The sequence below is a fragment of the Seriola lalandi genome, unplaced genomic scaffold, assembly GCF_002814215.2.
Source record: "Seriola lalandi dorsalis isolate HSWRI2012SDOR001 ecotype SW California unplaced genomic scaffold, Sedor1 jcf7180002054579, whole genome shotgun sequence".
Lineage (NCBI taxonomy): Eukaryota > Metazoa > Chordata > Actinopteri > Carangiformes > Carangidae > Seriola > Seriola lalandi.
The window spans coordinates 592,445-606,677 of NW_019525132.1; the positions used below are offsets into that span (position 1 = coordinate 592,445).

Below are 14,233 nucleotides of genomic sequence, written 5' to 3' on the forward strand. Positions count from 1 at the left end.
CAGTATGGCAAGGCATGAGATGAAATAATATAATTAGGCATAAAATGCCACAAAATGTCATAGTAGTATGGCATAAAACATCAAAAATACACCATAGTATATTAAGGCATAAAAGGTCATAAAAACGTCATAATATGGTCAGGCATCAAACGAGATAATATAGTAAGGCAGAAAATTGCAAAAAACGCCATAGTATAGTATGGCATAAAATGTCAAAAAAACATCACAGTATGGCAAGGCATGAGACAAAATAATATAATTAGGCATAAAAATGCCAAAAAACGACATAGTATAGTATAGCAAAATGTGTCAAAAATACATGATAGTATATTAAGGCATAAAAAGTCATAAAAACGCCGTAGTATGGTCAGGCATCAAACGAGATAATATAGTAAGGCAGATAAATGCCAAAAAACGGCAAAAAATAGTATGCAGAAAAATGCCAAAAAAGTCATAGTATAGTATGGCATTAAAATGCCAAAAAATGGCAAAAATTAGTATGGCATAAAAAGTCAAAGATACATAACAGTATATCAAGGCATAAAAGGTCATAAAAACATCATAGAATGGTCAGGCATGAGATGAAATAATACAATTAGGCATAAAAATGCCAAAAAACGGCAAAAAATAGTATGGCAGAAAAATGCCACAAAACGACATAGTATAGCAAGGCATAAAAAGTCGTTGAAACAACATAGTAAGGCATGGAATATTGTAAGGTATTAAGTGTGTTAGATACATATAACTTTGACTTTCAAATATAAGTGATATATGGCTGTATATATGTGTATAACACTGACATATTTAGGACACATCTGGAGTTCCTGGTTGGATTGGTGAATGTTTGTTTGCTTATATGGTTAGAGCCCCACGGATGGAAAATGATGTCACGAGCTCTGAAGGACAAGTAACAGTTAAGAGGCCCCATGGATGTGAGGATATCCAGAACAATATCAGCTCGTCAGGCACATCAGAGAGCAAAAGACCAAACAAACAGTCAAACCTTGGTGTGCATTGTACCAGATCTGTCTTTTGTGCACAAATAAAACCAGCCACATTGGTGTCTTGACTTGTGGTTCTCCTTGTGTTCACTTTTTCATCTTTCTCTCATTACAAATCGTCTTTTCAGTAATGCTTGAAACGTCGTAAAAATGACAGTATAGTAAGTCATAAAAAGTTGTTAAAATGACATAGTATAGTGAGGCATAAAAACTAAAAAAAACAACATAGTAAGGCATGGAATATTGTAAGGTATTAAGTGTTTTAGATACGTATAACTTTGACTTTCGAATATAAGTGATATATGGCTGTATATATGTGTATAACACTGACGTATTTAGGACACATCTGGAGGTCCTGGTTGGATTGGTGAATGTTTGTGTGTGCTTATATGGTTAGAGCCCCACGGATGGAAAATGATGTCAGGAGCTCTGAAGGACAAGTAACAGCTAAGAGGCCCCATGGATGTGAGGATCTCCATATCAATATCAGCTTGTCACGCACATCAGAGAGCAAAAGACCAAGCAAGCAGTCAAACCTTGGTGTGCATTGTACCAGATCTGTATTTTGTGCACAAATAAAACCAGCCACATTGGTGTCTTGAATTGTCAGTCTCCTTGTGTTCAGTTTTTCATCTTTCTATCATTACAAATCGTCTTTTCAGTAGGCATGAAAAATCATAAAAATGACATAGTATATTAAGGCATAAAAAAGTCATAAAAACGCCATACTATGCTCAGGCATCAAAAGAGATAATATAGTAAGGCAGAAAAATGCCAGAAAACGGCAAAAAATACTATGGCAGAAAAATGCCACAAAACGTCATAGCATACTATGGCGTAAAAAGTCAAAAATACATCAGAGTATATTAAGGCATAAAAGGTCATAAAAACGTCATAATATGGTCAGGCATCAAACGAGATAGTATAGTAAGGCATTAAAATGCCAAAAAATACTATGACAGAAAAATGCCAAAAAAGTCATAGTATAGTATGGCAAAAAAAAGTCAAAAATACATCATAATATATTAAGGCATAAAAGGTTATAAAAACGTCATAATATGGTCAGGCATCAAACGAGATAGTATAATAAGGCATTAAAATGCCAAAAAATACTATGACAGAAAAATGCCAAAAAAGTCATAGTATAGTATGGCAAAAAAAAGTCAAAAATACATCATAGTATAGTACGGCATAAAATGTCAAAAAAACATCACAGTATGGCAAGGCATGAGATGAAACAATATAATTAGGCATAAAATGCCACAAAACGTCATAGTAGTATGGCATAAAACATCAAAAATACACCATAGTATATTAAGGCATAAAAGGTCATAAAAACGTCATAATATGGTCAGGCATCAAACGAGATAATATAGTTAGGCAGAAAAATGCCAAAATACATCATAGTATAGTACGGCATAAAATGTCAAAAAAACATCACAGTATGGCAAGGCATGAGACGAAATAATATAATTAGGCAGAAAAATGTAAAGAACGCTATAGTATAGTATGGCATAAAATGTCAAAAATACATTAGAGTATATTAAGGCATAAAAGTTCATAAAAACGTCAAAAATATGGTCAGGCATCAAACAAGATAATATAGTAAGGCAGAAAAATGCAAAAAACGCCATAGTATAGTATGGCATAAAATGTCAAAAAAAACATCATAGTATAATATGGCATAAAAGTTCATAAAAATGTCACAGTATTGCAAGGTATGAGACGAAATAATCTAATTAGGCATAAAATGCCACAAAACGTCATAGTATAGTATGGCATAAAATGTCAAAAAAACATCATAGTATATTAAGGCATAAAAGGTCATAAAAACATCATAATATGGTCAGGCATCAAACAAGATAATATAGTAAGGCAGAAAAATGCCAAAAAACGATACTATGACAGAAAAATGCCACTATGGCAAAAAAAGTCAAAAATACATCATAGTATATAAAGGCATAAAAGGTCATAAAAACGTCATAATATGGTCAGGCATCAAACGAGATAATATAGTAAGGCAGAAAAATGCCAAAAAATACTATGACAGAAAAATGCCAAAAAAGTCATAGTATAGTATGGCAAAAAAAGTCAAAAATACACCATAGTATATTAAGGCATAAAAGGTCATAAAAACGTCATAATATGGTCAGGCATCAAACAAGATAATATAGTAAGGCAGAAAAATGCCAAAAAACGGCAAAAAATACTATGACAGAAAAATGCCACAAAACGTCATAGTATAGTATGGCAAAAAAAGTCAAAAATACATCATAGTATATTAAGGCATAAAAGGTCATAAAAACGTCACAGTATGGCAAGGCATGAGATGAAATAATATAATTAGGCATAAAATGCCACAAAATGTCATAGTAGTATGGCATAAAACATCAAAAATACACCATAGTATATTAAGGCATAAAAGGTCATAAAAACGTCATAATATGGTCAGGCATCAAAGGAGATAATATAGTAAGGCATTAAAATGCCAAAAAACAGCAAAAAATTGTAAGGCATAAAAATATAAAAAAACATCAAGTATAGTAAAAAACAAATATCAACACAAACAGCCATACTATCAAAGACCTTAACCAGGTCCTGTAACTTCATATCTTACAACCATTAATGTAGTGTACATTATTTGTCGCCAGTTATTTGGGGAAAAAAATCAACACATAGATGACTACGTGCTCTTACTTTGAAAAGCGGAAATGGCGTTGTCAGCGGGTGATCATGTGTTTTCCAAAAGTGGCCGAGTGATATAAATTGATTTTGGTTTGGTTTAGACTTGCGGGAAGTTTTTTTCAAAATTGCATGTGTGTAAAATTGAAATCCATAAGCATAGAGTTGAGATCCATAAATTTTTTTACGCTTTACAAATAGAAAATTGATTCACAAATGTCCGTTTATAAGTGTAAATGTTAAGATATTTACAAATTTTTTCATTTATCTAACTAATAAATTCATTGAATGTATTCACAGATAATTTTTTTATTTGTGGAATTTATTTGTGTATTTGCAAATCTGTTTAATTATTTCTAAGATATTTTTGTGAATTTGCTAATTTATTTTTGTATTTGTGGAAGGCGTTTTATATTTACATATTATACATTTATGCATGGATTTTCGATCTGTTACCGCAAATAATACTGACACAAATCTACATCCATATTTCAGGAATAAAGTTAAAAAGGTAGATGAAAATGGATCACTGAGGAAAATGAACTGATGGAGGAGGAAGCGTCGTGAACTAAGAACTGAAGTGAGTTAGACAGATAATCAATGGATGAAGAGACCAATTCGAGTCATTTAGTGGCTAGAAATGTTCCACACTGTTGCAGTCTGCTGAAAGCTGCTCGAAGCAGAAGCATGGGGAGAGGAGATGATCAAACAGATGACTTAACGAGAAAAATCCCAACAGCAGCTAGAAGACATCAGTTGTATTTATTTGGAGATGAACATCTGAAACTAATGAGTTTGTTGGATAGTTTTTCCATTTAACAACCATGCCCCATGCTTCTTATGAATGTAGCTTGGTCAGCAAGTCATTTATATTAAAATCAGCTGCAAAATTCCCTCACTCTTTACTCCTCATTCAAAAGATGGAAATGTTGCTTTCATTGATATGGTTTGGTACTACAGGAAAGTTTCTTAAAAATACAAATTTTTTTCAGATGATCCCATTGTCAACTGTTATTTGCATATCAACAACAATTGCTCCATTTTCAATCAGCTGATGGAGAAATGGTTTTCTCCATCCTTCTGCAGGAGGATAAAAGTTGACAGTGTGAAGGGAGAGGAGGTGATGTTGCAGCTAAAGAAGCCCAGGTTAGGTATGAGTCAGGGATGGGATTCAGTTTTTGATTTTAGGGTCACACAAAATGGAAACTTGCTATTTATAAATTTAATTTAAAGATCTGCTGATTCGATACCAATAACATGTTATCATTTACAGATCATCACAGATTTGTGTGTCAATAAACTGATTGATTGAACCAGTCATCTAGAATTTGTTAGTACTTTTCCTCTTGATCATTTCGGAAACTGAAGCCCAGCCCCCTCCCTGTACATCATCTCTTTGTAGGAAGACAGGAAACGAAAATACACACCCAGCTTTACAGATATCATGCCAGAAATCTTGGAAGAGAGCGCCCAGGCTGTATGTGGTGCTGGCTGAGTGGGAGTGTGGCGCCCCCTCCTGTGTGTTATCGGTAGTGCTAGACCCGTCGCCTTCCCTATGCACCTCCATCTGAGATGCCTTCCTCAACTTCCTTCAGTTTGGAAAGAGTAGAGGGTGGAGAGAGACTTAGAGAGGACCTGGAGACTAAGGAACTACAGCACTGTGTCCATCGGGAGCCTGGCAGCGTTTTTACTCAGCACTGCACTGAGTGAAGCATTTTAACTTTCACAGAAGGCCAACAGTGCAGTTTGAAATCCTGGCACCCGCTGGACACAGAGGCTGATACAGTAAAAGGCAAATTCCACCAAAATCTTTTAGGTTCTTATTCTGCAAAAGTAAATATTTTAAGAAAACTTGTTGTATACATGTGAAATATAATCGCTTCCTATTAAAAAAAAAAAAAAAACATCACATAATGGGACAACAACAACAACACATTTCAGGTTTTAAGATTTGATTAGGGGACACCTTATTTCATTGAATTTATGCGAGTCAATGGAAAAATAGAATAGTGAAGGAATTTTCGTTCAGTGTCTCGTTTTGCAGGATATTAAAGATAAAAAATAAAAATTAGATTTTGCAGAATCGTGCCTAATAGATTTGATTATTAATCAAAAGGACACAGAGGAGAGGTGTGGGACAGAGCTCATATTTTGCTTTTCAAACTTAAAGCCTGAAACAAGATGTTCAGGAAGTATTTCAACTACCACTGAAAAGAAACTACATTATACACTATATTGACTGGTTTTGATTCACAAGATAAATATGGCTGATCTAAAAACAAAATTTGGTTTGTGACTTCCAACCAAATGTCACTTAAATGTTCTTTCCTTTAAAACAATAAATAAAATATGATGTAGTTTCTTGTGAAATTTGGCAGCATATTAAAAATTTATTTCCTGTCCTAGGGACTGATCTGTCCATGAGACGAAATCTCTGTAAGAGTTGGATGAGGGAAAGAGAAAGAGGATTCAGAGGATCAGCTTCTTATTAAATGTCCCTAAAGGGAAGGGGGTCTACGGTTGATTGAATGAAGGAGCAAACCCTATTTCCAAACGTTCCAGAACTTCCCCAAACCCTTTCCAAAACTGTGGCATGGTCCAATTTTCTTTCCAAAAGTCTGAAAATTGTCTTTACATTGTTCTGAACCAGAAAAAGCAGCCACACACTGAAGCTTCAAACCAGCCTGCAAATCTAAACACTAGAAAACACACCATGTAAAGCGAGCTGCTTCCTACTTTCACACACAATAAATCCCTTTTGTGTTCAACCAGTGACTGTACATTTATCAGGGAGAGGTTTCCTGAAGATTTTACAGTTCGTCTAATTCGCTACTTCATGTCTTTACAAAAATCCACTTTGTAGTAATGAGAAAGTTTAGGTATTAGTATTAGGTTATACATTTTTGGAAATCTTTCTCTTGTCAGAAACTTGTGGAAAAAAACTCCCCATGATAAACAAACTAATTTTGAGTTTGATTTTGAGTGAAAATCTGACTGAGAACTTGGCAGAAAGCAAACAGTGAGGACAGATGCAACCCAGCAACAAAAGACCACATCTTTCCTCCTCCACTCTCTCTATCTCATGCTTTTTATCTCCATTTTCCCACACGTTATCTCTTCCTGTGTATGCCTTTTTTCCAGACAGACTTTTTGGGTGCAGTGTCCTCTGATATTTTAATGTTTCCACACTCTTGTCTCCTACATGATTCATCTATTGTTGACTCCCTCCTGTACCCATCATGTCATCTTTTTTTTTTCTGCTTCCCTAACCTTGACCTCGTCTTTATCGCCTCCTCCCCTTCCCGTCTTGTCCATCATGTCCAACTCTCCTTCCCTTCCTTCCCTCTCTCCAGCTTTGTATAATTTCTCCTTTATATTCTACACTGTCTCTGTCTTTACTGGACCTTCACCATTTGTAATAAGCATGATTTCCTCTTTTCCTTCCTCCTTCCTTCCTTACCTGCGTCTCTTCCCCCCGCTACTGGAGGCAGGTTTCGGGGTCCTGGTGGAGACGATCTGACAGTGGACGGTGCCCAGCAGCAACATGAGCCAGATGGCTCCAAACACTTCAGTGGCCGGTATCCCATGAGGCTGAGGGATGGACACATACAGGACTGCTGCTGCCACTGTGAGACAGAGAAATGTCATTCGTTACAACATTATACACAGAGAAATGATTATCATTGTGAGACTAGAAACCACCAATTGATTTAAGATGGAAAGCCTTTCAATCCTCACAAAGATTCAGCTGGAATCAATGTTGTCCATTTTAATAAATTTGTGGTTCGGAGTCCATGTGCAGGTGTTAGCCCTTTACAGTGGATGGGTTCCCAAGCCTTGCCCCTACATGTGATGTGAAATTAAAGATGACCTTTCTATGACAGAGCTCAAAAGCATGTGGAGACCAAAACAGAGTTAAGTTAATTCAACTGATGGGATGCACATGTTGCTTTGTGTCTGCTGGCTGTGTAACTAAGCAACGGTTTGCTAACATTATTACAAATTCATTAAACAAATTCATAAGATGACTGTATCTCATGTTAACATTTCTGTGAGCTTTGTATTTGTGCACTCTAGTGATCAAAAATCATGTCATGGAAATTTTACCTTGCCTAAAATGTAATATTACATCAAATAGAAGGTGTGTGTTTGTGTGTGTGTGTGTGTGTGTGTGTGTGTGTGTGTGTGTGTGTGTGTGTGTGTGTGTGTGTGGGGGAGAGTGTTTTTATGTGGCATGTGAGGGAAGTGGGCAGGAAGGGTGGAGGGTTGGAGACAGATGAAAAATAACAAGACTGTTTTCATCAGTGCTGCAGAAAGGGCAACATGATGTAGGTGGTGGAAAACACTTGAGTGGTCTTGAAAGTGTTTGTACAGTGAGTATGCGCAGCACTAGGCGTAGCTCGGGACTGCTGCATGCTCACAAGACATTGTGGACCGTGCGTGCGTGCGCGCGCGTGTGTGTGTGTGTGCGCGGCGTGTGTTAAGAAAAAACAGCAGATCAGGTGCACAGGAGCAGCCATTGAGCATCTTGCGAATGTTCAGACCTGCCAACACAGGGCCAAAGATTTAAACATCCACCGAGGATGTTTAAATGTTGATGATATAAAATAAAATAGGGCACGATTTCCTTGAAGTTTCCTCCGAGTGATGTCTGTTGCTTGTAGGCTAGGTTTGCAAGACAAACAACATATTTTGGCAGTCATCCAACACAGTCAGTCAAACACACACGGTCACACACACACACACACACACACACACACACACACACACACACACACACACACACACACACACACACACACACACACACACACACACAAACAAACACTTACCTTGCAGCAAATAAAGAGCCAGCAGTAAAAGGAAAATGGCTCTGGAGGTGACTTGGATCCACCACCGATAAAAGAAGGGGAAGAACACCACTCTGACGATGCCTTTCCTGGTCAGTGACGTCCATGGACTCTCTGGTTTGGCCTTGGCAAACGCAGAACCTAACAAGCAAGAGAAAAACACACACACTTAGTTTAATGAGAAGAACTAATTAAGGAAAATGACTCTGTGGTGAGCAGAAAACTCATCACTTAAAACATCCTGGAGTCACGCTGGAGCCATCTTTTTTATCTTTTAATCTTTTGCTTCTTCCTCCTCTGACTCATCTTTCATCGCTTCTGTCTGGTTTTTTTTGTTTGTTTTTTTATATATGCAGATCTTTCTCTGCTTCCATCCATCCACATCTTTCTCAGTTGTCTCTCTTGTCTTCCTGTGTAATGAAATAACAATGAGGATAAATTTGACTGATCTGATGAATAATTCAAAGTGTGATGAATATGAGACAGATGCAAAGAGATGAGAGCACAGATAGAGAGCTGAGGATTAACAGTGACAAGAGGTTGGCACGGAGACACTGGCATCTCAGGTTCGTGTGTGTGTGTGTGTGTGTGTGTGTGTGTGTGTGTTATGTTGATACCACTGAGCAGACGATGTCGCCTGTCTGATGATTTTAGGTTTAGCAGGAAGCTTGTTTGATGTCTTATTATCTTGACAGAAAAAAAAGGGTACATGCGCGCACACGCACACACACACACACACACACACACACACACTTCTCTCACCTCTAACCAAGTCCACATCTATAAGATCTGGTTTGACATGTCCTGTCTTCTTTGGCTTGTTCCTCAAGCCCTGCAGGGGGAGACAGAGAAACACAGAGTCAATGCCACACAAAGAAACTGCAAAATGACTAATATACATTCACACATACACACACACACACACATCTACAGGAACTCAACTGCAGGTGACTTCTCGTGCACTTTATGCCATCGTAAACACACCCACACACACACACACATTCAGTGTTTGAGGCACACCGTGCGTTAAGGCTCACACAGCTACTGGCTCTATTCTCTATTTGACAGCATGTACATTTGCTCACATCTACCAGATTAATCTCGACATTTTCAGCCAAGTCTGGGAAACAGATTTCCTCAGTTTGCCTGCTTTGCAGGTGTTGATGAATTCAGACGAAAAAAGAAACGTCCCTGAAGACCTTTCAGTTGTGGAAACCAGCTGCATCATTTCAAAGGAGTCTGTTAAAGCTCTCATTCATGGCGGTGAGGTTAACTCGTGTAGCTCCCCTGTGGCACGCTGACTTCCTGTGCCAGCCAGTCACTTCCTCCTATGATGCATACACTTAATTTGAGTGTGTGTGCGTGCGTGCGAGAACAAGTGAGAGACTGCTCCGTTAGCTTTGATGCACTGAACCTTTACCAGTTACTATAAATGATGAAATTTACATGTGTATGACAGCTTCTGCATACAAATGATTTATAGTCTGTTAACTATTAATTTAGCCATTTTCAGACTACATTATATCAGTTAATTTCTCAGCCTAGTCTTGTCTTGTGTTTCATCATTTAACATTTGAGAACTTCTTCTTCTTTAGGTAAATGAAAAAGGGGATTTTGGTGAAAAAAAACAAAAAAAACATGTTTATTCTTTTCAAAATAAGACAAAGTATATAGTAATAGTAACAATGCCCAACGGGTTTTCATGATCATTGTACTAGAGGGGAGAAATCTTGACAAGTCCTATCAAAGCTTTGAAATTCTATACATTTTTAGGATGTGACTCATATTGAACAGAGGGCTGTTAAAACACACAAAGCTGCCCACTTGAATCTGACCTTCTGATGCTAATATTTACATACAGGCCCATCAAGTTTTCTGTTATCAGTCAATGTTCTGATACAGAGCCTTGATGGAAGCCCTTATCTTTAAATAACACAACCAACAGGCTAATACGCTGCATGTGTTTGGGTATGTGTGTGAGAGGAGGAGAAGGACAGCGAGTGTGCATTTGTGTGTGTGTGTGTGTGTGTGTGTGAGTGACCGTGCAGGGCTAAAAAGAAGTCGATCAATGGCTTCCTCTTGGCAGTAGATTTACCGCAGCAGTAAAGTCCTTCATAAATTTCCCACCCTGCCACAGCTCTCTTATCTCTGTGCTATTCATAGCCTTATCTTTATAAACTAGTTTCTCTTCAAGTTATAATGCTGGCTCAGAGACTGATTGGCACAACATGCATGAATTCCACTCATTCATTTAGTGAGTAGTGGAAACTCTCAAAAGAAAAGTGTTTAAAACAGCTATTTTTTGCTCTTTACATTCTTTACTAAAAGCTGCTTGTCATGTTGCTTTTCATTTATGCTTTGTCCGCAGTTGAACTATTAGCTACACTCCTGACATGATAGACATTTAAACATATTTTAACGCCGTAATTTGAACCAAAAACCAGGCAGGATATACTGTAGTTTCCTGTTTGCACCAGCAGGTGGCGACTGGTTCTCTTCTGCAGAATTATTCATGTCTCAATCTATAACTAATAAACTCGCACAATAACTGTTTAATTCGTTTTTAAGAGTTGATTTCAAATGTGCTGTAAATTTTTTTAAAAAGCTAACTCACTTTTTCAGAAGCAGTAGCCAGAAAAATATTCATTTAGTCAATTTGGGTTCCTTGTTATACTTTAAAAATAGCAGCAAATAGCATAATGTAACCAAGTATGAAGTATTCTGGAAGAACAGCTAAAAGTGTTTTAACCACAATGTGAAATAAAACTGCTGTAATATAATATTTCTTGTCTTATTTGATTTTGCAACGTCAGAGATCAGAAGGGAAACAAAACCTATCGATCTGCTGCTGGACTTATTGTTCTGTGCATCTAGACATCCTTTTTTTTTTTTTAATAATGCACATAGTTTGTCAGAAATTAAAACTTCTGCAGCTGTATTTTCACTTAAACAAAAGCACACATACCAAAATAGTCAATATAATAAGAGAGGTATTTAACGCCTCATTTTACTGCTAAAAAAAGACGACAGACAACTGAGATCCTCGAGACCTGTGAGAACGATCGGTATCTAAGTTTTTTACAGGCCCGTAAACGGTATAATTAACACTCTATAGGGGTGAGGAGTATGTGTATGTATGTGTGTGTATGTGTGTGTGTGTGTAGACTTTGAGCTCATTAAAGAGAGTGTCTCTCACCTCTCTGTTTACAGAACAAGAGGTGAAGTACGGGAGAGAGGGAGGTAGAAGTAGAGGTGAGACTAAGTCGAAACCTCTTGAACCCAAAGCAACATGCTTACATGTAAACATTTTTTATATCTTCTGTCATCACGAGTAACTTAAAATAAGTAACGTTACAACTAAATGTAATCCTGCCCTAAAAACACTTGAAGAGGCCTTATGAGATCGTCCAACCTCACTTTGGGAACCCTGGATGTAAGAGAATCTCTCATAAAAACCAAGAAGGGACGGATGACGATGTCCTCTTAAAAAGGTCAAAGGTGAGGAGACTACCATTAATCTGGACTACGAGGGATTTTCTTTGAGGCATGCACACACACACAGGCACGCACACACAAACAAATCGTCCCAACAACCTCTAATATTAGGCCACAGTGATATCATGAAGCAGAGCAAAAGAGGTCAACTACTAACCATTCAATTAGTATCAAACTACCTCAAGTGAGGTCATTTGAGTCAGCTTCAGTTGGGAGTGAGGACTACAAATTTTAAATAAAATAAAAAAAAATCTGGAGGTGTGGAGTTACCTGCTCTTCATCTCTGCTTGAGGCTGTAAGATCAAGGCTACACTAGCCATTACTAGCATAACACAGCTGAACTGTCAATGTCCATGTAAGAAGACTCTGCTGCTGTCCATCATGACTCAAACAGTGTTATAGAGGAGCAATGCAACATCAGTGGAGTGCTCTTCATGAACGCGATGGTAATGAAAGACAACAACCTGAAACGGACCAGCTCATGTCAACGTGACGAACGACACGCTTGTTTATCCGTCACCACTGAAACCCCTCTCTCCAGCGGCCAGGTCCAACCACTTCCTTTTTTGGTTTGAGCTGTTAACATAAAACGCCATGGTGCACAAGTTTGTACCAAAAAAAAAGTGATGATGCTGTGAGGACAAGTGACTTCCTGCATCACACATCCGAAAAGACTTAAGAGGCTGATGATTTCCAACTGAATGAATGTTCCAAGAGGAAGGACATGAGAGCACATGTTGATTCATGTTGAGAAGTGGAGGCTAGGAATTTACTGCCCTACTCAGACTTGTTCCCAGAAGAACAGCACGGCACTGACTGGTCACAGAAATGCTACTAGGACCCTGGAAAACTGTTTTTGTTTTTTGTGAATCTTTAATCTGAGCTCACCTTCAACAGTTTTGTGTCACTTAAAGAGTCATTGTTGCATTTTTTTTTTTCCCCCCAACCCAAAGCTGTCCACACGGTGACTGGTGCCACCCTGATCACATGACTCATGCTAATCCAGCTGTGTTCACACTGCAGACAGGTCCACATCTGCCCGGTTCCCTTATTTATCTACAACTTAATATTGGCTGCAGTTTCACTTCTAGAAAACACAGCTACAGTGTGAACGCAGAGTGGGGTTAATACAAACACCAGGATTCGACATAGCAACTGAACTGAGCGATCAAACCAACCAACCACAGTCTAGTCATCTACAGCGTGGGTGAGCACACGTGCACTGTGGGACAACAGGAGGCACGCCCTCCCTGCTGAGTACTCACCAGAGAGATAAACTGCAGAGAGGAGGAGGAGGAAGGAAGAAGGGATGGAGATGGAGGTGAAGAGAGGAGAGATGGGCAGGTGACACCCCAGCCAGGAAGGCAAGAGAGGAAAGAGTTAAAAAGAAAACACTGGAAAAAGAACTGGCGGCATGGTGAGAGGCAACGAAAACAGAATAATAAGGAAGGAGAGAGGAAGATGGAGGAGTGAAAGTCAAAGAAAGATGAGACTTTTCAATAAGCAGAAAGACAGAAAACACAAACAGCGAAATGAAAAAAGGAAAGCACACACCAAAAGTGAAGTAACAGAAATTTGAAGCAAACAAACGATGAACCAGACAAACCTTTATTTCTCTCTGCTCCACTGATTTCTCCCAAATCTGTTGATCATAGGCGCCAATCTGGAAAAATAAGAACAAAGAAAGAATTAGTGATGAAATGTAAAGAGAAGAGCTACGCTAAACAGAAACCAGGTGCAAAGTTTTAGTTTCTGTAGACACATCTTTTTTTTTTTACTGTTTACAGGAATAATGACCTAAACCACAACAAATGTTCTTTCGACACAACAAAGCTGTAGTTCCTTTTAAATAACTTTCATATCACTGAGCACTGACATCAAAGAGAACAATGTTTTTCTTATGAAGGATCACATGAACTGAAAAAAAAGTAAAATATAATTATGTAATTCCACTGTTTTCTCTGAACTGTCAGCTCCCCTTCATTTTGTTGGCTGCAGCATTAGCATTTAGCATTTTAAGACATAACAACAGATTTTACAGAGTGTGAAGGGTCAGATCATTATGATGAGTGTTTTGTTTGTGTGGGACTTTTCCTCTCAACTGGAGCCGTCACGACTGCGTTAAACATTTATTTTTTAAGAGCCACAATGTGGATAAATCTGATTATTAGTCAGTAAATGCAGAATTGTTTCCCCATAAATGAG

At 38.0% G+C, this 14,233-nt stretch overlaps 1 protein-coding gene across 4 annotated transcripts in view; it reads right to left on the minus strand.

The window, feature by feature from the left end:
- The window catches only part of LOC111663618 (protein PHTF2), a 51,001-nt gene that overhangs the window by 11,111 nt on the left and 25,657 nt on the right, over window positions 1-14,233 (minus strand). For 2 of the 4 annotated variants that reach the window (XM_023417880.2, XM_023417879.2), the window contains 6 exons: window positions 13,635-13,691; window positions 13,294-13,305; window positions 9,296-9,365; window positions 8,516-8,674; window positions 7,144-7,309; window positions 5,111-5,272 (listed from right to left, as the gene is read on the minus strand). In XM_023417880.2, the coding sequence (XP_023273648.1) occupies window positions 5,111-5,272; window positions 7,144-7,309; window positions 8,516-8,674; window positions 9,296-9,365; window positions 13,294-13,305; window positions 13,635-13,691 (626 nt within the window). The remainder of the gene's footprint in view (window positions 1-5,110; window positions 5,273-7,143; window positions 7,310-8,515; window positions 8,675-9,295; window positions 9,366-13,293; window positions 13,306-13,634; window positions 13,692-14,233) is intronic. The other 2 variants (XM_023417881.2, XM_023417882.2) reach the window with 2 other exon arrangements.